This window comes from Strongylocentrotus purpuratus, unplaced genomic scaffold, assembly GCF_000002235.5.
Source record: "Strongylocentrotus purpuratus isolate Spur 01 unplaced genomic scaffold, Spur_5.0 spur5_scaffold_7, whole genome shotgun sequence".
Lineage (NCBI taxonomy): Eukaryota > Metazoa > Echinodermata > Echinoidea > Camarodonta > Strongylocentrotidae > Strongylocentrotus > Strongylocentrotus purpuratus.
The window spans coordinates 14,211,383-14,237,676 of record NW_022145613.1 but is presented as its reverse complement, the minus strand read 5'-3'; the positions used below and the strand labels follow the sequence as shown (position 1 = coordinate 14,237,676).

Below are 26,294 nucleotides of genomic sequence, written 5' to 3'. Positions count from 1 at the left end.
AATTACATCATTGCATCATACGTACCCTTAGTAAATGTGCTCTTGTACAAATGTATAGTACACGTTTGTTTGTCTGTTTGCTTATCCTTACAATACATATTATTATACCTCTCCTCATACATAAGTAGCCTCTCTGAGAACTTCAGTGGGTGTTATACTAGCTCTTAGGAGCTGCATGCTTCTTATTGTAGTGGAAATTTGTTCAAGTGCTTATAATGAGTACTCAAATATGCATTAGTTTGCATGTGAGAACGCTGGTTTTACAGTTTGTTAAATACAAAATATGTGTATCTTTGAAACACACACCATCTTAAACAGATAAAGATGAGGATTATGTGTCATGACATTTGTGAAACCTTTAAAAAAGGTGAAATAGGGTGTGTCTGTGGACTGACAGTGAGTGCATCCTGTATTTAATGCATTGTCATTAAAAAGGGGGTGTGTACTTCTACTTCTTCACATAAGTGGAACATGGAATTAAGGGTAGTAGTATTATCCGGAGGCACATAACAGGATAAGAGCATCGTTAAATAGCTTTGGAGTGGTATGTTGAAAATGTGAGATTGTTAAATAGACATACATGTAGAGCCCAAGAGTTCTTAAATATTTGGGATTTGACAAGAACTACAATTTTGAAGACAGACGTCAGGCCAAATAACAACTATTTATTCTACAGCAAACAATACTTTTTTCTTTGAAAATTGAGGAAAGAAAAGACTTCATTTGTTTGGTGGTCAAACTTGAGAATGTGTGAGTGCCAAATAGGCAAAGTTCACAAGAGGTCAGGCCTGAATTATTTGGGATTTGACAAGAAGTACAAAACCACCAAAAAAAACCTGAATGAAAATCATTTATTCTACAACATGAATTACAATAATTCACTAAAGAAATTGAAGAAAATACAACCACAAATCAAGAAACTTAACAGCTGTTTGAAAATGATTGAAAAGAAAGGAAGGCAATTTCATTGCATTAGAAAACTCAAATAATTACTACTTTCATGTTCTTGTTTCTTTAATCAACACATTAATTGCATTAGCAGGAACCTTATTTTTAATTTTCTCATTCATTCCATTTCTTGTAGTCATATAAAGGCAAACTATAAGAAGCTTGAAGTTGTGTAACTCATGATATATATGCACACAGTCGTAGTTGATTTGCGGTATTGTTAATGACGGAAGGCATCACCACATGGGACTTTTTGTTGAACGAGATTAATCTACTTCATGCCCAAAGAGCGTAACTCCTCCTTCATCATCTATTTCTTTCCAGTCAATATGTTTCTATGTCTAGCCCAGCAGGTAGGCATTAACAGATATTTATAGAGATGTTAGTACTTTTCCACCTTTTCTGAAGATAGAAAAGGAGATTTTCTCCTTATTAAATTGGAAAACAACATTTCTGTGTAATCTAAAATATGACTGGATGAAAAGTACTTGGAAGCCTTGAGGATTTGTGCTTTAATTATGACTGTGAAAATGGATAAAAGTACATTCAATTGCAGCTTCTTTCCATCGAAATAGAAAATTGAAATGCTATATATTAGGGAGGGGGGAATTGTAATATGAGATTTATTCATTGTTTACCATTTAAAATGAATAAACAAACAACAGGACTTCGAGGTAGGATTGAAAAGAAGCTTGAGTAGAGACTTTTTATGTTGGGGGAGGGTGGGGGAGGGGGGTTTCTTGTTTAAACACACGTTACACTAAAATACATCAGTATGTCAATGAATATATATGTCCCTCTTCAAACTGTGTTGAACACAGTTAGACTTTCAATTTGAACACTTTATAAACATACAAATAAAGAGAACACATTTACTTTGACTTTGATATTATTAATCAAGAACATTACCATATTATTGATGGTGTGATAGTATAACGAAATGATACATTTTCGTTTGCACCTCAACAAGGTTATAGCTGTGGTTAAAGTTGTTGTGGGGTGTAATGTTAGAAAGACACAAAAATCTCAAGTTTATATGTACATGTACACCTATGTTCTTGGCGCTGGTTGATCGCTTTTAATTGATGTTCATCGTGGATTGTATTCACTGTATTTTATGTTTATGTCATCAATTCATTTACTCTATCTAATGATTCCCTTGCTTTTTGCCCTGGTAAGTGTTTTCAATGAAACGCATGCTTGTCCTATTGATACTATCATGAAAAACCAACTGCCAGATAAAGTGCCTACCAGCAATTGCTACTTTGTTCTTTTCCGATGCATCCCCCACGACTCTCTTTCACCCCAAAGTACAAGTGAATTCGGTGTAGGATTCAACAGGGTCCTAATCGATAGTGACTTGTCAGAGTCAGCACAATGCAATTAAAAGAAGAGTAGTCAAAATAACAATTGTCGGTGTGCGGATCAACCACCGATCAATACGCCATTGTGCGCCGAACTGACCGACATGTGTTCACGTGAATCTGCGCACAAAGCGTCACTGACTCCTCGCCAATAATGCCTGCCTGCATGGGGTTGCATCCATGGGCAAAAGAGTGAGTGACCGGTCTGTGTTGTAGAAGAATTAAAGCGTTCCTTTGCACTGTGGATGGGTCCTGTATAGAATGGCCTCGTTGTCCGTTGAGTGTGGTTATGAATAATAGGGGGGCTTTTGTAACATCAAAGCTCTGGTATAAGCTAGAGGTGAGACCTGTTGGCTCAATATTGACCTGGTAGAATAGTCAAGGCAATAACATCATAGGATGATGAATCGTTGGGAGACAAAACATGTTGTTTGCAGGGATGAGTCTACTGCAGACAAGAAACAAACAAGTCAAAAATAATTGAATGGTACTTTAGCTAGACCTATATGGTTGACCCAAAACTAAGTGAGGCCCAGCCCGGCCCTTGATCTAAAAGTTGAAAAAATGGATAGAACTTTAAATGAATTTGAGGGTAAGAGCAATGATAGTTGCCCTGTATGATTAGACAAAGCCACAAGATGATCTAAATAGTGAGACTATTTAGAATCACAGAAATATCATCTAGAATATCTGTTGCATGATAGTGATAATGATGAGAAGAACAGTAATCTAAGAAAATGTATAGAGTATTGGTGAATTAAGGAAAACCTTTAACAACCACAGCTCTCTGAACCCCCCCCCCCCCTCCAAAAAAACAAACAACCTTCTCTGGGTAAGAATTTGCTTTGCTGCTTCCTCCCTCCTATAATCATGTTCCTGGAAAAATATTTGAGGAAGAAAAAAATTATAGAAATTGTGCATCCTTCTCCTTCAGACAATCTTGGATCTGCCCCTAAATTGAATTTTCCAGAAGAGTGAATAAAAAGGGGCAACTTTAGGCAAGCACATTTTGATAAATTAAATTCATCAAGTGGACAAACTGATTGTACAATAAAGTAAAACCAAATCACCTCACTGGGTTTGTCTTTTTTCAATTGGAAACAAAAATCATGAAGCCCAAACATGACGCAGTCTGTGTCATTATTGATTCAGCTTTTTTTGGCTCGGCGCAAGATGAATAGTATCAAATCGAATAGTAAAACCAAACGACAGCCGTTTTGCTATCATTGATATATATATAACTTCATCACCTGCCCGAGTCTATTTGTAATTCGATAATGAATTTCACCTCGAAACGGACATGCCAGGTTGTACTCTGGTCTGTCAGTCGGCGATTTTAATTACTTCTGCTGTGAATAATAGAAAAGATAGTGTGTGTTGTCAGGTCTTGAATAGAAGGTTAAGTTTAGTGTTATGGGAGGTCAAAGGGAGGAAAAGACCATTGTTTGTGTGTCTGGATATAAATACAATTGTAAGAATTGTAAATAAGAATTGAATTATCCTTCTCTCTGAAAGAAGTGACATGTGATTAATATTGTTACGTGCATTTCATTCATGCCCTTGGCACAGAAGGTAATGGGGATGGAATTATGTTGTATAGGAATGACTCAGTTACCCTCTTTGAAACTGAACTCTATATTTTTTTAGGAAATATGATTCTTATACCTAAAGCTTTCTAATTTGCATTACCAATAAAGCTGTAAACCAACTTAAAAACACAATATAATTTTTTTTTTAATTATGTGTCTACAATTCAGCCTCTGCAAGACAGATTTTGAATAAATATACCATTAAATAAATAAATGAATAAATAACTTATCGTGAACTTCATCTGAATGCACTGTTTGTAGAGACTGAGGCATCTCATGTTTGATTATCAACACGACTATTTAAGCTGAATGACTGTAATTCTTTATCAGATTAGTCATACTAATGAAATCTTATTTCCTATCGTTTTATTCTTCTGCACAGCCTCGAGAAAAGAACCACATTAGCAATGGAGCAGTCAAAGCTAGTCAACCCATCCAGATCAATGGTGTTCTTGGGCGGAGGACAAACGGCCTCCAAAGTGAGGTAAATATGAGTTCTCTTGAATATCATTATAATAATAATAATATGGATATTTATATAGCACCGGTATCTACCAGGCTCTGATGCTCATGGCGCCTTACACTTATTACCCTGGTTATAGCCGAGCTGCCAAAATAACTAGTGCTCAAGCATATGAGGTACCCATCTACACCTGGGTGTAGAGTGGCAAATGTAGATTAACGTCTTGCCAAAGGACATTGGTGCTGCGGCGGGACTTGAACTCCATACTTTGTGATCTGCAGTCGGGTGACTAATCCACTAGACCACAACACCGACTTTTAAAGTTCTTTTTTTAAACAAAAAGCATGGAACGTGGACATGTAGGTCTATATTCAAGTGGGAAACTTAAACAGAACTTAATGTAAAATATGTAATTTAATTACCCCTGTACATCCTTTAGAAAGAAACGAAAATGCTTATGATTTCTTAAACAGAAAAAGACATGTCTAGACCAGTCAGTGGGTCTTATGAAGAAAGCATTTCTCTAATCAAATATGCTGTGATTTTGTAGGTTTCCAACAGTGTTCAAATATACATGAATGTACCATTTTATTTATTTGCATGATCTGTTTCAGCCAATATTGGGTTGGCCCAACATTTGCTCAGGTGACATTTGCTCTATTTCTTTTGTCAAAGTCAAAGATAAATGGTTAGGGGTGCTATTCGGATTGAAGTTTTGGGGTTTGGGTTTGATACAGTATTTGGTCCAGGAATGAAGTTGAGACTTCAGTTATTGAAGGATGTTTTCTGCATAGAAATTGTCAGAGTGTGCATCATCAAACAGTGATGATGGCCAACTGTGTTGTATCTCTCACTCTGTCTCAATTCATGTTTCATTCTGGTCTCTGTTTCTAAACCATGCCTCCCCCACCCCTTCTCTCTCTCTCTCTCTCTCTCTCTCTCTCTCTCTCTCTCTCTCTCTCTCTCTCTCTCTCTCTTCCTCCATTCTTCCCTCTCCTTGTATATACTTCTCCCCTTCTCTCTCTTCTTATCTCTCTCTGATTCTTATTCTCTCCCTATTTTCCATTTTTTTAACGTTGTATCTTTATTTTTCTCTCAATTCCTAATTCTTTCTAGCCTTTCTTTCACTCCTCTCACTCCTCTCTTTCTCTTCCTCTTCCTTTCTCGAACCTCCATCCGTCCCCTGTCCTTCTATTGTTGTGTGCATTTCTTTTTCTTGTCAATTTCTCTATTTGCTAATGATAGTAATCATCTTTGTGTCTCGATTAAGCGCTAGAGAAAACACATTGGGAACCCAGTTGAAGTCCCACTGCCTATCATGTGAGGCATTAGTCCTTCATTGTCTATGTTTTCTCTCTCATTTTCTCTCAATTCCTAATACTTTCTAGCCTCTCTTTCACTCCTCTCTTTCTCTTACTGTTACAAAATGTATATCTCTATCTCTCCCCTGTCCTATTGTCATGTCCCTTATTTTTCTTGTCAATGTCTCTATTTGCTAATGATAGTAATCGTCTTTGTGTCCCGAGGCACTAATGAAATTGCATTGGAAACTCATTAGAAGTCCCACTGCCCTTCGTGTGAGGCATTAGTCCTTCATTATACACGTTTTCTCTCAATTGCTAATGTTACGATATACGATATCCGATATATCCGGTATCCGTCGTAGTTCAATAAACATGGTCACCATCATCACAAACCTGACTGCCGACTCGTCTATTATCATGAGTATCTACCAAATCTAAGACCCTCGAACTCATCATGGTGGCAGCGGTGGATCTTGGATAGTGAGGTGAAGAGGTTGTATGGGTGATCGACCACTTCCGGCACATGTCCTTGAAGTGCTTCCCGACAAATTGTGGACCGTTGTCGGATACGATCTCCTCTGGTGGACCAAATAGACTGAAGATTCCACTCATCACGTTGGCTACTGCAGCACTTGATGTGTCAGTCAGCTTGTAGACTATCGGATACTTGGAGTAATAGTCAGTGACGAGTAAATAGTCTTGTCTGTTTAGCATGAACAAATCTGTTCCTAGTCTAGTCCAAGGTGCTGAAGGTACATCATGGGGAAGCAACGGCTCTTTCTGTTGCCTTGCCTGGTGTTCCTGGCATGCAGCACATTGCTTTACGATCTGTTCAATGTCCTTGTTGATGTGTGGCCAGAACACTGTCTCACGAGCTAGTCGTCTCGTGCTCTCGATTCCCATGTGTCCAAGATGAAGTTGTCTGAGGATATCTTCTCGAAGTGTCTTCGGTATGATGACTCTGCTTCCTTTGAAGAGTACTCCTTGAGATACTCCAATCTCATCTCTGTAAGACCAGAATTTCCTGAGGGATGTCGGCAGCTCCTGAAGAGTTTCAGGCCAACCCTGAGTGACTGTCTGCCACAATGACCTAAGAACAGGGTCATTGGATGTTTCCCTCTGGAGTTCTGTTCTCTTGTGTTGTCCGAAGAAGATCAAGTCGATTTGATGAGTGTCTTCTACTTCGGAGCAGATTGATTCCACTCTGATGTCTAGTGGAACATCGCGTGCTTCCTTGGGGTTAGGAAGACGGCTCAAGGTATCTGAAAGAATCATTTCTTTCCCAGGTCGGTACTTGACTTGGCATCTGTATCCTTGTACCTTGATCAATAGTCTCTGTAGACGAGGTGGTGCGCTTCTTAGAGGTTTCTTCCAAATTGTCTCCAAAGGCCTGTGATCTGTTATCACAGTGAATTCCTTCCCGAATAGGTATGTATGGAATCGGACGATACCAAACACTAGGGCTAAGGTTTCCCTCTCTATGTTCGAGTAGTTGGACTGTGCATTGGAGAGACTTTTGGATGCAAAAGCTACGGGTTTGCCATCTTGGAGCAGGCATGCTCCCAGCCCTTTCATTGATGCATCTACCTCAACGGTTGTCTCCTTCTTTGGGTCAAAGAACTGCAGGCATGCACCCGATGAGACTGCGCTTTTCAGGCTGTTTAAGGCATGTTCGTGATCCTCGTCCCAGACGAATGGAATTTCCTTGTGAAGGAGTTCACGAAGTGGTGCTGACTTCTCTGATAGATTAGGAATGTATGGTGCTAGGTATGTGAATAATCCTAGGCATCTCTGAACATCTTCCTTGTCCTTGGGTGAAGGCATTGTGTTGATAGCTTCAACCTTGCTTGGATCTGGGAAGATTCCAGATCTTGTGTACATGGATCCAAAGTAGCTGATAGCTTCCTTCTTGATAGTACACTTGGAGCTGTTGAACACGAGTCCTTCCTGTTTCGCTGTCTCCATGAGTAAGTGGAGATTCTTGTCGTGTTCCTCCTCTGTTTTCCCGACAATGGCAATGTCGTCTGCGATACATACGCAGCCAGGCACATTCTGGACGATCCTATCCATGTGTTGCTGGAAGATGTCTTGGCTTGTGCATAAGCCGAAGGGTAATCTTTGGAAACAATATCTTCCAAATGGTGTTCTGAAGGTGGTCAGGTCTTGGCATTCCTCTGCTAGGTGTACTGACCAGTATCCAGCCTTTGCGTCTAGCTTGGAGAAGAATTGAGCTCCTGCGAAGATTGGTTGGATTTCTTCCAAGGTTGGAATTTTGTGTGGACACCTTTTCAAGGCATCGTTCAACCTTCTGGGGTCAAGACATATCCGTATGGATCCATCTTTCTTCACAACGGTGGTCATCGAGCTACACCAATCTGTGTGGTTTTCTATCTTTCTGATGACTCCTTGCTTCTCCATGTTATCTAGTTCGGCTTTGATCTTGTCCTTCAGATGGACACTGCACTTTCTAGGTGCATCTATGGTTGGCTCTGCATCATCTTTCGGATGCAGCATTGCTTTCCCGCTAAAGCTTCCTATGGCATCAAACTGATCTGGGTATGTTTGTTTGAGGTCACTAACACTTGTGATAGGTGTATGTGTAGGTGTGTCCTTGTGCATTGTGTGGATTGTGATAATCCCGAGATCTGTGCAACCTAACAACCCTAAGATAGCTGGTCCATTCACGTCTGCTACGTAGAATGTATGTGTATACCATTCTGGACTCTTGTATCTACACTTTATGTCTAGTGTACCAACGCATGGTATTGATATTTCGCCATATGCTACTAGCTTTACTGGTGTACGTTTCACTACTTGCCTCCACTTGTCACCATATATTTGTTTGGCTGTGCGTACTGTGATAGTATTAGCGCTTGCCCCAGAGTCTATCTTCAGATATAGGTAATGCTGACCTGATTTCTGTGGGCATATGATGTCAATGTTTGCAAAAGCTACTGTACCCTTTGAGTTGATCACTGTGTGTGTTCCGATCGTGTGTATGGTGTCAAAATGTTCGAAGTTTGATGGACCTGCTGATTGTTGATGTTCATGATCTGTGCTAGTATCATGTTCAGTGTCCATTTCACTTATCGGTTTATACTTTCGACCCTTTGATTTTGATCGTGATTGGTTACCGTGTTTCGGTTGACGGTCATCAGATTTATGGTCATCTGATCTATGATCTGGTTTTCGACTTCGATCGTTCTTAGCCTTTCTACAGAACTTGGCCCAATGGCCCTTTGTGTCACAGGCACGACACACATCGTGGTACGCAGGGCACTGACGAGGTTTGTGGATACGTCCACAGTTTCCACACGTCTTTCGTCCCTGGTTCCGCTTGAATGAATCTATGCTTTCTTTAGCCGGCTCAAGCGTTTCTAGGCATTTTCTGCTCGCCGCAACTGCCTCGTATTTTCGACCCTCTACAAGAATTGCTTCGATTAGATATCCTTTAGGCTGGTCCAATAGGAATTTCTGGAATTCTAGACTTGGTGTTGAGGTGATGACTACCTCCATTATCCGCTCGGCAAGCTCGGATTCCTCAAAATCGCATGTGTTGGCTTTGTCTCTACATCGAGTAACGAATGCGTCATGCTCTCATCTTGTCTCTGCCGATATCGCATCAGCTCGAGACGATGGACCCGAAAATTAATGTTTACCTTTATTTGTTTCTCAAATAATTTCCACAGCTCTTGTGGTTTTTCTTGGTCGGCCTCTGATAGCCCAGACGCATTGATTCTGCGCAAACCTTCGTTGCCTACAGCGATTTTGATTTTTATAGCCTTTTTTTTGTTTTCAGTTATTTCTTGATCTGCCAACACAAGCTCCATTCTCTGCTTAAATAGCTTGAACTCTTCGGGTAGGTCTGGTACCTCCCAGTTCATCTCTGGATACTTAGTACTCATTGTATATGTCACGTGTGCGTATTGGTTACGACAGATTATATGAATGAGTGTAAATCTTTGTGTTGTTTATCTTAGTGTGAACAGGTCCTAACCGGCTGGTGTTGATAAGGTTCGTACACGTAAACCTGTGTACGCTCTCACACCTGTGTGAATGTCATTAGGTGTCTCATGCAATGAAAATGTTGATCACTCTCACTCAATGTGTCCGACAGTGACAATTCCTCACACACCAGATATTATTGTTAATATTATCTGAAAACAGGTTTAATGTTCACACCTCTGATTTAGTTTAATTTTAGATTTAAACTTTACTAGTTAAGTTATTATGCAGACCCCTGTGTCAGTGATTGAGCACAGTTATAACTTGATTAGGCTATTCTGAGCAGGCTTTATGAACCTTTATATGCTCATACACACATCACCATTCACGTACGAGTTCATCGGGATTATGCAGTAGCATCAGTGTCTCGGTACACTGTGCGGTATGTACGATGCACGTACTATGCATACGAAAAAGTGCGACGTGACAAATCGCTAATCGACGATAATTTTGCTAATTATACTTCCCAACTGTCGTGAACTGGATCAATTGTGTCTTCAAAAATCAAACTTGATTTCGAAGATCCCAGCAGCTGCCACCATGATGAGTTCGAGGGTCTTAGATTTGGTAGATACTCATGATAATAGATGAGTCGGCAGTCAGGTTTGTGATGATGGTGACCATGTTTATTGAACTACGACGGATACCGGATATATCGGATATCGTATATCGTAACAGCTAATTCTTTCTAGCTGTTCTTTCACTTCTCTCTTTCTCTTACTGTTACAAAAAGGTATTGCTCCATCTCTCTCCTGTCCTTCTATAGTTGTATCTCTTTCTTTTTCTTTTCTTTTAAATGTCTATATTTGCTGATTAATGATAGTAATCATCTTTGTGTCTCAAGGCATTGGGAACCTAGTCTAGTCCCTCTGCCTATCATGTGAAGCATTAGTCCTTCATCGTCTATGTGTTCTCTCTCATTTTCTCGCATTTCCTAATTTTTTCTAGCCTTTAATTCTATCAATCCTCTCTTTCTCTTACTCTCTTTAAAAAAAGAGTGAATTTTCACTCTATTTTCATTTTCTTGGGAGTGACGTCCGTGATCACTTGTTTAGGAGTGAAAATCGATTGATTTTGGAGTGCTCTCTAAGAAGAAAAGAGTGAATGTTCACTCTTATTTTCACTACATTTTCACTCTCCAGAGGAGTGACGTCCGTGATCACTTGATTTTTTTTAGAGAGTACTGTTACAAAATGTATAACTCCATCTCTCCCTTGTCCTTCTATTGTCATGTCCCTTTATTTTTCTTGTCAATGTCTCTATTTGCTAATGATAGTAATCATCTTTGTGTCTCAAGGCACTAATGAAATAGCATTGGGAACTCATTAGAAGTCCCACTGCCCATCGCGTGAGGCATTAGTCCTTCATTATACGTTTTCTCTCAATTGCTAATTCTTTCTAGCTGTTCTTTCACTCCTCTCTTTCTCTTACTGTTACAAAAATCGTCGCTGTTTTCACGAAGTGACGGTAGTGAAAAAAAAATGCATTCACTTTGCGTGACGATTTTCCTCACTACCGTCACTTCGTGAAAACAGGGGCGAAATGTATAACTTCATCTCTCCCCCTGTGTTTCTGTTGTTATGTCCCTTTCTTTGTCTTGTCAATTTCTCTATTTGCTAATGATAGTAATCGTCTTTGTGTCCCAAGGCACTAATGAAATCGCATTGGGAACTCATTAGAAGTTCCCCTGCCCATCGCGTAAGGCATTAGATCTTCATCATCTACATCGTACATGTCCTCGGCTCAAAGCCAGAAGGGCGGTAACTCATATCAATCATTGAACATTGAATACAATATTAAAGCTCTTCTGTCTCTCAAGAGATGTAGTACCTCAGACATGATTGAAATCTCTAGATTCTCCAGTTCTTTGCATAGAATCACACAATCTGCCCGCGAGAAGGCGATGTTTTTGTTGAGGGCAGCAATGGCCTCTTGTTAGCAGGTGATGAATTTCTCATTAGATTTCCATCTATAATAGACATACCAATCAGCCCACAAGGGGTTTATAAGAGATCATGATACAGCTAATGTTCCTTCGTTATTAACTGAAGAATCCATACCCACACTGACAGGGGTAATTGTTCAATCTATTTTAGCTCTTGGCATTTTTCTCTTGACAGTGCAAAGAGAGAGAGAAAGAGAGTAGGCCTGCCTTCATCAGCTCGCGTTGGCCAAATAGCAAGCTATTTCTGATTCAGGAAATTTGCCTAAAGTTACAAATCCTGCCTTCAAAACTCGAGCTCGAGAAATTAGCTTGAGAAATTTGTTCAGTGTTCGTGTATAGTGCGAAACTTCGGGCTGGTGAAGACAGACCGGACAAATAGCGGGCTATTTTGCAAACTAGCCCTAGATATCTTGGGAAGATTTTCTGAGCAAATAGCCCGCTATTCACTTCTTCACCTGCCAAATAGCCCGCTATTTTGTGATTTTGTGATTGTGCTAATTTCCCGAACCAGAACTAGTGGGCTAATTGGCCAACTCAAGTTAATGAAAACAGGCCTAGTGAGACAGATGGACAGAGAGAGGTAAATAGCATGAGATGAAAAGAATGGTAGAGAGAGGAAAATAGAGAAACCATATATATTTACAAGACGATCCAATGTTCAATCAATACTACAACCCATCCTCCTAGCTATCAAGGGCTGAAACCTAAGGAGCGAGGGGGCGAGAAGACTTTCTTGGCTGTGTTCCTTCTCTCCCTAAGGAGAAAGCCAGAACATTGTGTTCGGCAAGCAGAGATCAGCATGGAAGGAAGATGACATTGAAGGTTTTCACAATGGCCTTAGAAGGAAAATTCTGATTATTTATTGTAATGTTTGCAGGCAGACATGAATATATAGGGCAGTGCAATGTAAAACTGTTATTCAGATTTATGAAATGAAAAGGAGGGTATTTGATGTCACTGAGCAAACATTGTGAAAAAGGACAGTATTTGATATAATTGAGGAAATGTTGTGAAATGTTGTGACTGCAGATGGTGTGCTATTACATCCTATCTAAATATGACTTATTGGACATGACATGTTACCTGGAGACATGTATAATCTTTCCCAACATTATTTTGAATAAATCTCTGTCTACACAAAGATTACCAATTCCATGTTACAACATTGTCTGCTTCTAAATCTCTGTATTCTGTAGCTCTTTGAAAACCCTCCATCTTTTCTAAACCCTTATAATTCTTGTTATGTTCAGTACTAGTATTAAGGTTTGCCAGTATTCTTCTTCTTCTACTTCTTCTTCTTCGTCCTCGTCCTCCTCGTCCTCCTCCTCCTTCTCCTTCTTCTCCTTCTCCCTTTTCTCCTTCTTTTCTTTCTTCTCCCCTTCTTCTCTTTCTTCTTTTTCTTCTTCTTCTTCTTCTTTTCTCCTTCTTTTCTTTCTTCTCCCCTTCTTCTCTTTCTTCTTTTTCTTCTTATTATTCTTTTCTCCTTCTTTTCTTTCTTCTCCCCTTCTTCTTTTTCTTCTTCTTCTACTCCTCCTTCTTCTCCTTCTCCCTTTTATCTTTCTTTTCTTTCTTCTCCCCTTCTTCTCTTTCTTCTTTTTCTTCTTCTTCTTCTTCTTCTTCTTCTTCTTCTTTTCTCATTATTATCATCATCATCGTCATCATTTTCATTATTGTTATTAGAATTATTAGAATTAATTTAATCATCATCATCATCATAATTTATAATTTATATTTATATCCCCCCCCCCCTTAACCCACTTGCAGAAACTCTCCAACAGTCTTCCGCAGGCGTCCTCGGGCCAGACCACGTTTCCCCAGCTCTCTCTAGGCCATAATAAGAGCAACACCATGGGGGAGTCCTTACCCCAACTCACCAACGTCCAGGGGCATCTAGTCGCCTCTGGTATCCATCAGACCACCATAGGGGAACACATCAAGGCCCATAGACAACCTAACAAATTGTAAGTACATGTGTTTCTTTTCTCTCTCTCTCTCTCTGTCTCTCTCTATCTCTCTCCTGTTTGTTTTCTTTGCAAAGTATTATTTTAAATAGTTTAGAGAGTACACTGTACATTTACATAAGAAGTGGACTGAAGAAAAAAAAATGTTCCACTAAATAGTTTGTAAATAGAAACCCTAGCTTGAATCCAACAATAGGATATCATAGCTGCCACTTTGATCATAAGCTCAGATTACAACTAGTACTTAGTTCATTCCCCAAAATATAAATGAATATACAGAGTTTTCTGTATTTGTAACATTTCTGCCAATACCATTAAACACTCTCTATTGCACCCCCCCCCCCCCCCCACCTTCCCTTTCACTCAGATATACTTAGTTGTTGTCTTGTGTAGGTTAGGGCTTTGTTTACCTTGGTGATACTTTGAACCAATCACAGCAGTGGCCATTGTATCAAGTTTGGTCAAGAGAGGGCAGCATTCAGGAAGTGTTTACAGGCTAATGGATCCTCAGAGTAGAACTTCCCAGTTTCAGAGTTGAACTCGATTCTGCAAATTCATGTCACTGAATGCTTGGATAATGATCAGTTCATGAAAATTAAATTCAGAATTATTTGTTAAATATTATTGAATGGAAGTGATACAGCAGTAATTATCCCCACAACAAAATGGCAATATTGATACATCCTTAATTTGTCCATATATGCACCTAGAATATGGCAAATAATTCTATGGCATTAGTTTGCCACCTTCCTGCTCTACAGTTTCCTTTTGAATCCTTCCATTTTAAGAACCATAAGTTTATCAAGGAAAAATGCAATACTGTATATTTGCATACCAGATCAAAGTTGTAAAAGAGTTGAATACAAATGAACATTCAGATGACACTGTTATAAAGAATAATTTATTTCCATTTTTATTTGAATCAAATTATTTGAAGTGTTCATAGAGCAGTTGGTTACTATGTTTTGATATTTGTTGTAGTAGATTAAATATTTCAATGACAATGTTTCACAATTTTAGATAAGATTCTTTGACAGTTTTTTGTTGTTGTATGTGAACTAAGTTATATTCTATATTCTCCTACAGCGAGGAAATTAAGAGATCATCTAAAAATGAAGGAAAGGACAGCAGAGGACATATGAAGCCAAACGGTGAGTGGTTGGGGAATTTTTTCTTCATCTGCCTCATTATTTTAATTTTTCTGTTTATCTGGAACCAGAGATGGAAAAGTCTGGTGGTAAATTTCAAGTTAGATGTTACTCTGTTAGACTAGATCTTGGGCTAGAAAACGAAAGCAAAGTTGACAGTAACATACTGATAACTGAATCCATCTTCAGATGAAGGCACAAATTTGGTAAATGTATGCTTGTCTTCTGATACTGATGTAATTTCAAACTCTCTTGGTGTTTTAGAGGATTAAATAGATAGGAAGTGTTATTCTTAACTGATGTCCAGTTATTTATGTCCTGTGGTGATGTCCAGTTATTCAGTTACCAAGGTGATGTCTTACTAAAGGCTATAGAGATCTCATATATATTTTAATTTTTTCTCTTAATTCATTGGCAATAATGTATTACTGGAACAAACAGTCAGTATTAAGTTATGTATCAGCCTTAGCAGATTACCTGGTAGAACTAATTCAATTAAAAATTATTGTGTTTTTTTAAAATATTTTTTTTATGCAGAGGCAACTGTATCCTACCGGGACAGATCAAGTCTTTTTAGGGCCCTTTTAATCTATACCTCGACTCAAGATATTCCAAGCTCATGCTAATCTAGCTGGTTCTTTAATCTTTTCTTTTTACAGAGGCCATGATGTACTACCGAGACAAACTGACAGTCTTTGAGGAAGCCGAGATCCTAGACTACCAGGAGGTCTGGTTCTTAGGTCCAGAGGCTAAGAAAGTAGAAGGGGTCCAGGGAGCATCACAAAACAATGGCTATGATGATGAGAATGGGTCCTATATCAAGGTAGGTATCTTCATGTGCCCTCCAAAGGGGCATCGGTAGGGGAATTCCCATTTCACACATATTCTTTAATAGCTAAAGAGTGTAGTTGCTGAATATGTCATTACATTTTTTAAAAATGTATATTTCTCCTGTGTTTTTTTATATTTTTATTTATTATTATTAAATGGTAGTTTAGATACTCTACATGGAAGAGAGTTGTTGTGCTATCGATGTTACTTTTAACACTTGTGGAATCTCCATGATCACTATAATGCCCTGCCATGATGACACTGCTTTACTTCTATTACATCACCATCTATCCTGCAAATTTTAATTAGTCCTCCATCAACTTATATATTTTAAACAGATATAACCAAACCCCCATCTCACATTACAAGCCCGTAACACGAACGCCTCCATGTATCATAGATTCAATCGATCGTGTAATGTCAATTTAATCCAAGTAGCCTTGAAATGAATTATAAACACAATAGCTGGTAATTGTATGATCTAATGAGACCTGATTCATCAAAATGTCATGTTTTCAGTCTGACGTCAAACGATGATTGGCCTTGGGTAGAATGCTCTGCGATTGTTTCCTCGAATTTAAATATCCTTTCGATACAAAGTTCATGGTTCTGCCCCAGATAGTTTGATTTCAGTAAATCATCTCTTTTGTTGAGATAATGAATTTTATTTATTTTTTTTATATTCAGCTATTGATGATTAAGGTGGTATATATTTTGGTATGAGAAAAAGTATGAATGATTTCATTTGTTTACAATTGGTATAACTTATGATATATAAGTTTGAAAGACCATGATTCATACAATTTTTATGCCTCCGCCACCGAAGGTGGTGCCGGAGGCATCATGTTTTCGGGTTGTCCGTCCGTACGTCCGTCCGTACGTCCGTCCGTACGTCCGTCCGTCCGTACGTCCGTCCGTACGTCCGTCCGTCCGTCCCGTTTGACCGTTATCACAATATCTCAAGAACCATTTAAGATTTAAACTTAAGACTCGGGAATAGTATTTATCACCATAGGAAGACGATCTGATTAGATTTTGGAGTACGTAGGTCAAAGGTCACAGGTCACAGAGGTCAACTTATGAAATTCCTTGTATTGAGTTTGTTAGCGCGATATCTCAAGAACCATTTGAGATTTAAACTTCAAACTTAAGGATAGTATGTATCACCATAGGAAGACGATCTGATTAGATTTTGGAGCACGTATGTCAAAGGTCAAGGGTCACAGAGGTCAACTTATGAAATTCCATACATTGAGATTGTTATCATGATATCTCAAGAACCACTGGAGATTTAAACTTCAAACTTAGTGATAGTGTGTATCACTATAGGAAAACAATCTGATTAGATTTTGGAGCACGTATGTCAAAGGTCAAGGGTCACAGAGGTCAACTTATGAAATTCCATACATTGAGATTGTTATCATGATATCTCAAGAACCACTGGAGATTTAAACTTCAAACTTAGTGATAGTGTGTATCACTATAGGAAAACAATCTGATTAGATTTTGGAGCACGTAGGTCAAAGGTCAAGGGTCACAGAGGTCAACTTATGAAATTCCATACATTGAGATTGTTATCATGATATCTCAAGAACCATTTGAGATTTAAACTTCAAACTTAAGGATAGTATGTATCACCATAGGAAGACGATCTGATTAGATTTTGGAGCACGTAGGTCAAAGGTCAAGGGTCACAGAGGTCAACTTATGAAATTCCATACATTGAGATTGTTATCATAATATCTCAAGAACCACTGGAGATTTAAACTTCAAACTTAAGGATAGTATATATATCACCATAGGAAAACGATCAGATTAGATTTTGGAGTACATGTATGTCAAAGGTCATAGAGGTCAACTTGAAAATTTCAGACTACATGTATAGGACTTGTCATGATATGTCAAGAACCACTTGAAATATGTTCCGTTACTTAACCCGTACTTAACTGGGCTATTTTGAGCACCTCCCTGACTGGGGGGGGGGGGGGGGGGGAGGGGCCGATTGCCTCGAAATTTGGCACGCGTCTTGAGAAATTGCGCAAAGCAAGAGACCTCACTAAATTGTTTAAATTGCTCTATGGCGGAGGCATCATTTTCGACTGCGCGCAGTCAAAATTCCATCTAGTTTTACACTGAGTTAGGCATGCAGATCTTAATGGAATTTAGACCCCGATTTGGAAACATGAATCAACGATTAAACAAATAGTTGTCGCAATCAAAAATTCCAAATGTATTCATAATGAATGATAGTGTGTAGGAAAAATTGACATGTTTATGTTTGGGTTTATTTATTTACATGTGACTCCTTTCTGCTTTATTTCCATCAGGTGATACATGATCATTTAGCATACAGATATGAGATTCTGGAGGTCATAGGTAAAGGGTCGTTCGGTCAGGTCGTCAAAGCCTTTGACCACAAGTTGGGAGAGATGATTGCAATCAAAATTATACGCAATAAGAAAAGGTGAGTGCAATCTGTTTTTATCTGTTTCCCTTTTTCATCATTTTCTAACTTCCATAGTTGTTTTGTTCATCTTCTCATTTGACCTTGTATGATTGTATTTATTTGTTGTCTACTCTCTTTCTCTCCCACCCCCCTCTCTCTCTCTCTTTCTCTCCCACCCCCTCTCTTTCTCTTTCTCTCTTTCTCTTCTCTCTCGCTTTCTCTTCCCCTCTCTCTCTCTCTCTCTCTTTCTCTCTCTCTCTTTCTCTTTCTCTTCTCTTCCCTGCCTCACTTGATATTGTATTATCTTCATTCGTGTCTTCTCTCTTCCTCTTCCTCCCCCTCTCTTTGCCCTTTGCTGACTTACTCTGCACCCTTTCCTTCACACAGTCAATTCTTCCTTTTCTCCATCTGTCATGTTCTGTAGTTTCTCTTTCCATATTTCTTAATATCCTTTTCCTCATTATTTCTGAATATCTCATCTCTTCTAAGGCTGAAGATTAATTTAGCTTTAAAGAAAATCTTACGTAAAATAATGCAGCCCCGCTGAACTGATAATCACTTGTAGACATGTTAGATTGCCAATATTAAAGGTACTGCGTAGCCAGTAGTAATTCAAAATGAAAATTCCTGCCTCGAATGCATTACTTTGGAAGATATGTGTTTGCTGGTGAAATTCACCATCGAGCTAATGTCTTTGCATGTATACTATATTGTGATCATCCATTTTTACCAATGGTCTCTGTATTGTATATTTACCTGGGCACCTGGCAGGAATTAATTTCTTGAAATACTAGAGCTCTGTAATGGCAGCTAAGCTAAAGCCGTATTAATAATAAGTGCGCCTTGGAATAGAATTTTAGTTAGACGGCGCTATAGAAATTATTATTATTATTTGAATTTTTTGTTTGTTCAGGTTTCACCACCAAGCATTGATAGAAGTGAAGATACTAGATGCACTAAGGAGAAAAGACAGAGACAACTCACATAATGTGGTCCATATGAGGGAGTACTTCTACTACAGGAACCACTTATGTATCACCTTTGAATTGTTAGGGTGAGTATAGAACTTTGGGGTTTTGGTACTGACAAGGATGATGATGATGATAATGATAATCATCGTAATGATGCAATTGATAATGTTAAGAATAAATTGATAATGGTTAGGGATTTTAATGACAGTTTGATGATGTCATAATGATGATTGGCCTTGGTAAAGTGTTGATAATTTTACTAGGAAGATATTTATACAGATGAATATATAGTTCTAGTTGCAATGATGTTAGTGGAGATATGCTGATTATGATAATGATAGTGATATTGATGATAGTGATGATTGATTGATGATGGAAACAATGGCAGTGATGATGATGATGATAATGATGATTAATGTGATGATAAATGCAGCAAAGAGTTTATTGAAGACTACAAGCAACATATTTGGTAAACTCTTACACCACAGATAATCAGTTTAATCCATCTCCCACCCTCTCTATTCCCCTCCCTCCCTTCACAGAATGAACCTGTATGAACTGATCAAGAAGAACAACTTCCAGGGCTTCAGCGTAGCCCTCATCCGTCGCTTTGCCTTCTCACTGCTCCAGTGCCTGCGCATGCTACACAAGGAGCGCATCATCCACTGCGACCTCAAGCCAGAGAACATCCTCCTCAGGCAGAAAGGTCAAAGTACAATCAAGGTCATTGACTTTGGCTCCAGCTGCTATGAGCACCAGAGAGGTAAGTTTACTGGATGGAGAGAAAAAGAGAGTTTAGGAGAAAGAATAGAGAGAGAGAGAGAGAGAGAGAGAGAGAGAGAGAGAGAGAGAGAGAGAGAGAGAGAGAGAGAGGGGGGAAGTGAGATAGAGGGATTAACAAAGAGTGTGTGTGAGAGAGAGAGAGAGAGAGAGAGAGAGAGAGGGGGGGGGGGGGGGGGAGTGAGATAGAGGGATAAACAAAGTGTGAGAGAGAAAGAGAGAGAGAATTGGAAAGAATACAGGGTGTTAATAGATTCATCCTATACATCCTGATTAGTTTTGATTTGATGAATTGATCTTGACCAAGGACAATTAGGACATCACTGAAAGCAATTTTGAAAAGTAAATGTTTGGTTTAGATATCTGCAGAGTGAAACTGGAATAATCTACTTAAGATTCAGGTGTTGAATTAAAAAGATTGTAATTAAACAAATTACCTATTAATCTAAGGGAGAGGGAATGAGGGAAGGAGAGAGAATGAGGGAAGGTGAGAGAGACAGACTGACAGAAAGACGGATAGAGAGAGGGAGAGATTAATATCGTGGAGGGAGGAAGAAAGCAGTAGAGAAATAGAGAGTTGGGGAAACGGAGCGAAAGAGATATGGAAGGAGAGTGCAAACATATGTATTAAACGATCATTTCAAGCATCCTGTCTCCTATAAAAATGCCACACCCCTTCTTAACATCACCTCTTAACATCCTCTTACCACCCACCTACCAGTGTACACCTACATCCAGTCTCGCTTCTACCGGTCTCCAGAGGTGATCCTGGGTCTCCCTTACGGGCTCCCCATCGACATGTGGAGCTTTGGGTGTATCCTGGCTGAGCTCTACACCGGCTACCCTCTCTTTCCAGGGGAGAATGAGGTGGAGCAGTTAGCATGTATCATGGAGGTGAGTCTGAATACCATATTTCGAAATACACAAGTTCCATTACTATGGAATACAGTTCAACCTGCTTTAGTGATCATCTGCATAGAAAGACATCCTGTCTATAAAAACCATGTCTTTCATTATCCATGAAACATGTCTTAAAATTAAACCCATCTATAAAGACTACCTGTCTACAAATACTACTTTTTGTATTTTTCTTGGGTGATCTTTTTGTATGGGTTTTGACTGTAAATGGTAAATTTCAGAAAGAAAATGGATTATTTCAAGTGACTTTGTAAAGTCCGCAAAATGACCCTGCTTTCATAAATTTGTGTTTTGGGATATGGAAGAAAATTTTTTTTGAAGAGAAGAGGAAAAAAGTGTGAATCATGAGCAGATATATCGATATTCTATTCTACTTTTACAATGTTGAAATACATGCATATTAGTAAGCAATGATTCTAAATGAATGTGGCATATAAAATACATAAACTGTGGATATATTTCAATTCTAAAAAATCTAAGTTGAATATTGGTTTTTAAGTTTGCGTAAAAATTTATTATTTTCACCTTTTTTTCCAGATCTTTGGTCTTCCTCCTCCCCACATTATTGAAGAGGCTCAGAGAAGAAGACTATTCTTTGGTAAGAATTTAATCTAACACTTAAAGTGGGACTGCAGTACTTGTAGCTGCTTGCACCCTCTATAAAGCAAACAATGCCTAAGTGATACCTGTTGGTCCCCAATGATCCCCTTTTTCTCATGTTATTTAAGAGCTGATTTGATGAGATAACCACCTGTCAGTGACCAAGCTGGGAGGTCTAATCCCTCTTGACCAAACTAGTGCAGACAGTCTTTAACTTAAATTTTGAATGAATTTGAATGAAGTTTCTAACATAAACCTGCTGCCACTTGCACTAGAAAGACAGTAATTGGCATTACAACAACTACGACCACTGTTATTACATGTACATTACTTGTTAGTAATTATTTTGTATCTCTCTCTCTTGTATCCTTCTTCCGCTAAGATCGGAGATCGTCGGCACTGTGAGTCTGCCAAAGTTTCACACATGGCTTTCTATAGGTCGTTGGGGGTCCTTAAAGGATGTTAAGTAGATTTTGACGGGTTGTGTGAAGATTATATTATTAATACTGTTATTCAAAATTCATCTCTACTTTCCATAGATTCCAGAGGCAACCCACGGTGTATCACAAACAGTAAAGGCAAGAAGAGGCGACCTAACACCAAGGATCTGGGTTACGCGGTCAAGACAGGCGACCCTCAGTTCTTAGATTTCGTCAAGAGATGCTTAGAGTAAGCATTTTGTGACATATTCTTCTTTCAAAGTTTGATTGAAGTTGATGCCCTCGTACTTGTATGCTGAGTATTGATCAGACTTAAGGTTTCATTGCATATTTACAAAATTACAATTATAAAATTAAGTGTAGAAATATCTTTTCTTGTAAGAATTATTCTTTTTCTTTCTTATTTGATATTAATTAATATTTGTTTGTTAGAGGTATAATTCCCATACATGTCATTCTGCTGTTCAGTTATGTTTAAGTGAGTTCCAACATGTTTAGTTTATTTCTATTGTAAATTTCCATTTTATCTAAATATGTGATGAATCTGCATTTAGTTTTATTGATATCTCAGAAAATTAAAAGCATTAGAAGCTGAATATTAAGATTCAGAAGTTCAAGTTTTTTTTTGTGTGCATACTGTGAAAAGTAACGACAACTAATGACAGTACCTTGAATTTAAACCTGATTTTTCAGATGGGACCCCTCTCAGCGGCTAACCCCGGACCAAGCCTTGCAGCACCCGTTCATCCAGGAAGGCATCCCTCACACCAAGTCCAAAGACAAACACCGGTCCTCCAACCCCACCGCATCCTCCTCCTCCTCCACCACCACCTCCAACCAACATCATCATCACCATAGAAACAAGCATCAACAACACAGTACGCATCACCAGCAGACTGTCAAGGAGATGCAGAAGGAGGGGGCATCGGCCAAGGGTCAAGAGGTCAAAGTGGAAGGGTCGGGCGGAGGGGTCTTCCAGCTGCCGGCCGTCAACAAGGCGGTGGCCCAGGTGGCCAAGAGCAGCGCCAAGGGCAGTGCGAGGGTGAGGGTAGGGAAGGAGAAGCAGAACAACTCATTAAAGGAAAATACAGGTAAATTTTGTAGCTTCTAACCCTGTTAGTACTGTAAGGATGAGCCCTAAGCTTCGATTTTATTGCAGTCCTTCGTTAGTCCTCAACTCTTTTCTGACAATTCATTTTTTTGGCATGGTGTGCATTTGAATCCTTATCTGAAATGCTGATTTTTTTTTTCATGTGTAGTACTTTGGTTTGCAACGTTACCATATTGATTATGAGATGCTCGATTGATTGAACAATATACATTTTGAAAATAATATCGCTAGTGATATTCGTTTGTCTCGCAATGTGGTCAATAAGGAATCTAAAAGATCACGACGTTTCGTGCACTTTCTGCAACACTGCAACACTATAAAAGACCCTTGCTTACATTAGTTTTTGTCACCTGACGAAGTGTTGCAGATAGCGCACGAAACGTCGTGATCTTTTAGATTCCTTATTTACCACATTGCGAGACAAACGAATATCACTAGCGATATTATTTTTGATACTACATCCACAATGAGTAATATATTTAGCAATATACATTTTCTTTTACAAATTTTATTCAAATTCTACTTAGTTTTGAATTAAGATGAAAGAACAGATTTCTAGTATAATTAGTTAGATGTAAAACCCTTTATCATACTTTTTTTTCCTCTATTGCAGAAGATTCCAGTGCACCCGACGTCTCGAAGAAGAATGGTTTAAGGATATCAAGAGAGAAGTCTAATCTAAATGCCAAGTCTGACTTTGTCATGCCACCTATTCATCTAGGTATTAATGCAGACCTTACTGCAGAGAAACCCGTCAATAAGGTCAGTAGAAAGATTTCTAGAGTTCAGGGGAGTGTTTCACAAAGACTAAGATTGACTTTAAGTTTGACTTAACTATGGCAGGCCGTTCATGCCACTAGTTTCCGCTAACCATTCCTGGCATTGGTTTCTCAAGGGGCGTACAGATCATGGTCACAAATCGACAGAATTTTCATTTTTGATAGAAAAAAAAATATTATCTAAAGATCATAATTGAGAGACCAATGGTGAAAGCAACCAGTGGCATGAATGGCCTGCCATAGGTAAGTCCAACTTAAACTTGATCTTAGTCTTTGTGAAACACTCCCCTTGTAACAATACAAACTATATTCTAACAGATTTCAACACATATGACTCAAGTTTTGTTTTTCGACACAGTTAAGTTCTCTTTATGGAATTTCTTCATTCTTTTTTAGAATTTGTTTTGTAAACTATATTGACCCTACAAGTTCATATGTTTGGGTGTAGTATCATAATATGTATCTTTTTTTGTGATATCTGGAATTCACTTTGTTAATTGTCTGTGAAAGTCATGAGGTATATGTACTTTATATAGTAAGGTAGGAAATGTGCCAAGAGAATGGACTTTTATGTGATAGAATTGAAACATGTACATACACTTAAACCGTTGATTGAACTTGTGGGGGATAAATTGTTTCATTATAGTCTATTCTTGTTTCCCATTTTCAATCCCACAGGTCAAGCCGCTTCTTGCGGAAGATAAAGCGCCCTCTATTGAGGTAATTGAGGTTGAGGACTCTGAGAAGTTTCTCGAAAACTTAGAACTCGATGAAAAGAATGTGATAGACTCCCAAGAGAAATATGCCAAGAAGGAGCAAAAACAAAGTGGACAGTTCTTACCGCCGATTGTATAGCACAGGATATTGGTAGAGGGAGCATAGGAACAGTTGTTACCACTGAAGAACAGGAAACATTAGATAGAGGTAGATTAGGAACCATTGTAGAAGCCAGGAGTGTAGAACTCATTAGGAACCTTAGCCTTAGAAAGGCTGCTGCAATGGCTTTACCTTGCATGGCGATCAGGACGATGGCTATGTCAGCGGGAAGAGAGAGTTGTCCGCCGCGCTGGACGAAAGAGCGGGAAATAGTAGCTTCAGTCTCGCTTTGATCTGCACCAAGTCGACGTCACTTTTTAGCAACACAAGCATAGGATTCAGACAACCTGAGATTCAGATGCGCCACACTTACATCAAAGGTTTATGGATTTGAAAATCACTATATTCTTAGTTCTTGATGTGATCAGAAGTGCCTAATTGAGGACATCGTTCAAGGACCACATTCTCTAGGACTGCACTCAGGGCATCACTTTTCAAGAATGGCATTATCATCATCATATCAAAGGTTGATTACATTTGCAAGAATGGCATTATCATCATCATATTGAAGGTTGATTACATTTGAATGTCACCATGTTTTTAGTTTAGATGTAGTCATAAGTGCCTGATTGAAGACATCATTCAAGGACTACAGTCTCTAGGTCTGTAGGTAGGCCACATTTGATGGGTTAATTAAAGGGAGCTGAGTCTTACACTAATGGAAACAGGCATCCATGAATGTCATCATAGAGGTGTCATGGTTGTGTGGATACGTCACAGGACTGTCAATCACAAGGTCCATGGTTCGAGTCCCGCCGCAGCATTAATGTCCTTTGGCAAGACATTGATCTACATTTGCCACACTCAACCCAGGTGATGTAAATGGGTACCTGGCAGGAATTAATTCCTTGAAATGCTAGAGCACCGTAATGGCAGCCGTGCTCAAGCCAGGGTAATAATTGGGAGCGCCAGGAGTGTCAAGTCTGACAGATATGAGCGCTATACAAGAACCCATTATTATTACTATAATTATTGTTCAGTACAAGTCATATCTCACATAACCTCACATTAAAGCACTGCAAGTTGCCCACCTCACCCACATGTGTTACAGCACTGCATATGCACCACCTTGAGCATGGAGTTACATCTTCATTTTGGCAGTGCCTCAAACTGTGATGCCTTCACAGATGTGCCTTTCTTCAGCATATTTTTCCGAGAATAGTAAAACACTGGTAAAATGATTCAATTAAGCCAGGGCCAGACTCGTCGGTAATATCCTACCCACAATCAAAAACGAAATGTATAAATTGAATCAGTCATACTCCTAAACTATGTAGTTGCAAGAGGAATAAATTTGTAGGTGACAAGTTCCTACATGCCACTTAAAATGAACAATTTCTTGAAAGGTACTCATAGTTATCTCTTTAAAAATTCTTACCTTTGAACCAGATTTATAAGGATTTGTTTCTACTTTTATGAGCCAGTGTTTGTATAATGATTTTTTAAATTTTATTAAGTGGTAATACAGCTGCGAACATCAACACAAGTTGATAGCTTTTGGCTAAGTTTTAAATGCACATCTCTTGCACTATGCATCAACTCCTGTTTTTGTACTTGTCTTTTGGGTCTATTTTGAAAAAATGTTCTGTATATTGTGTGTAATGCTGCAAGTATATATAAACCATGGGGATACGTTGTACGTACCTCCACAAATATACTGTTGAAGTGCCTTGATAAAAAAGGATTGTGTTTTACTCGGTTGAAAGTCAGCAACTGTGAAAATTCAATTGTTGATTTGGAAATGGGATTACACCATCAATTAAAACTTGAAGAAGCTTTGAAAATGAAATGAAAGCCATAGAGATATAATTCACT

General features: G+C 38.7%; 1 protein-coding gene across 2 annotated transcripts in view; it reads left to right on the top strand.

Annotated features, from left to right (window-relative positions):
* The window catches only part of LOC579475 (dual specificity tyrosine-phosphorylation-regulated kinase 4), a 49,764-nt gene extending 24,447 nt beyond the window's left edge, over positions 1–25,317 (top strand). For both annotated transcript variants that reach the window (XM_030974945.1, XM_030974946.1), the window contains exons 2-14: positions 4,284–4,385; positions 13,383–13,579; positions 14,666–14,730; positions 15,387–15,550; positions 17,886–18,022; positions 18,918–19,058; positions 19,518–19,738; positions 20,477–20,649; positions 21,211–21,271; positions 21,813–21,942; positions 22,407–22,804; positions 23,438–23,586; positions 24,282–25,317. In XM_030974945.1, coding sequence (XP_030830805.1) covers positions 4,284–4,385; positions 13,383–13,579; positions 14,666–14,730; positions 15,387–15,550; positions 17,886–18,022; positions 18,918–19,058; positions 19,518–19,738; positions 20,477–20,649; positions 21,211–21,271; positions 21,813–21,942; positions 22,407–22,804; positions 23,438–23,586; positions 24,282–24,458 — 2,115 coding nt within the window. In that variant the 3' untranslated portion in view covers positions 24,459–25,317. The remainder of the gene's footprint in view (positions 1–4,283; positions 4,386–13,382; positions 13,580–14,665; positions 14,731–15,386; positions 15,551–17,885; positions 18,023–18,917; positions 19,059–19,517; positions 19,739–20,476; positions 20,650–21,210; positions 21,272–21,812; positions 21,943–22,406; positions 22,805–23,437; positions 23,587–24,281) is intronic.
* The last annotated feature ends 977 nt before the right edge of the window (positions 25,318–26,294 follow it).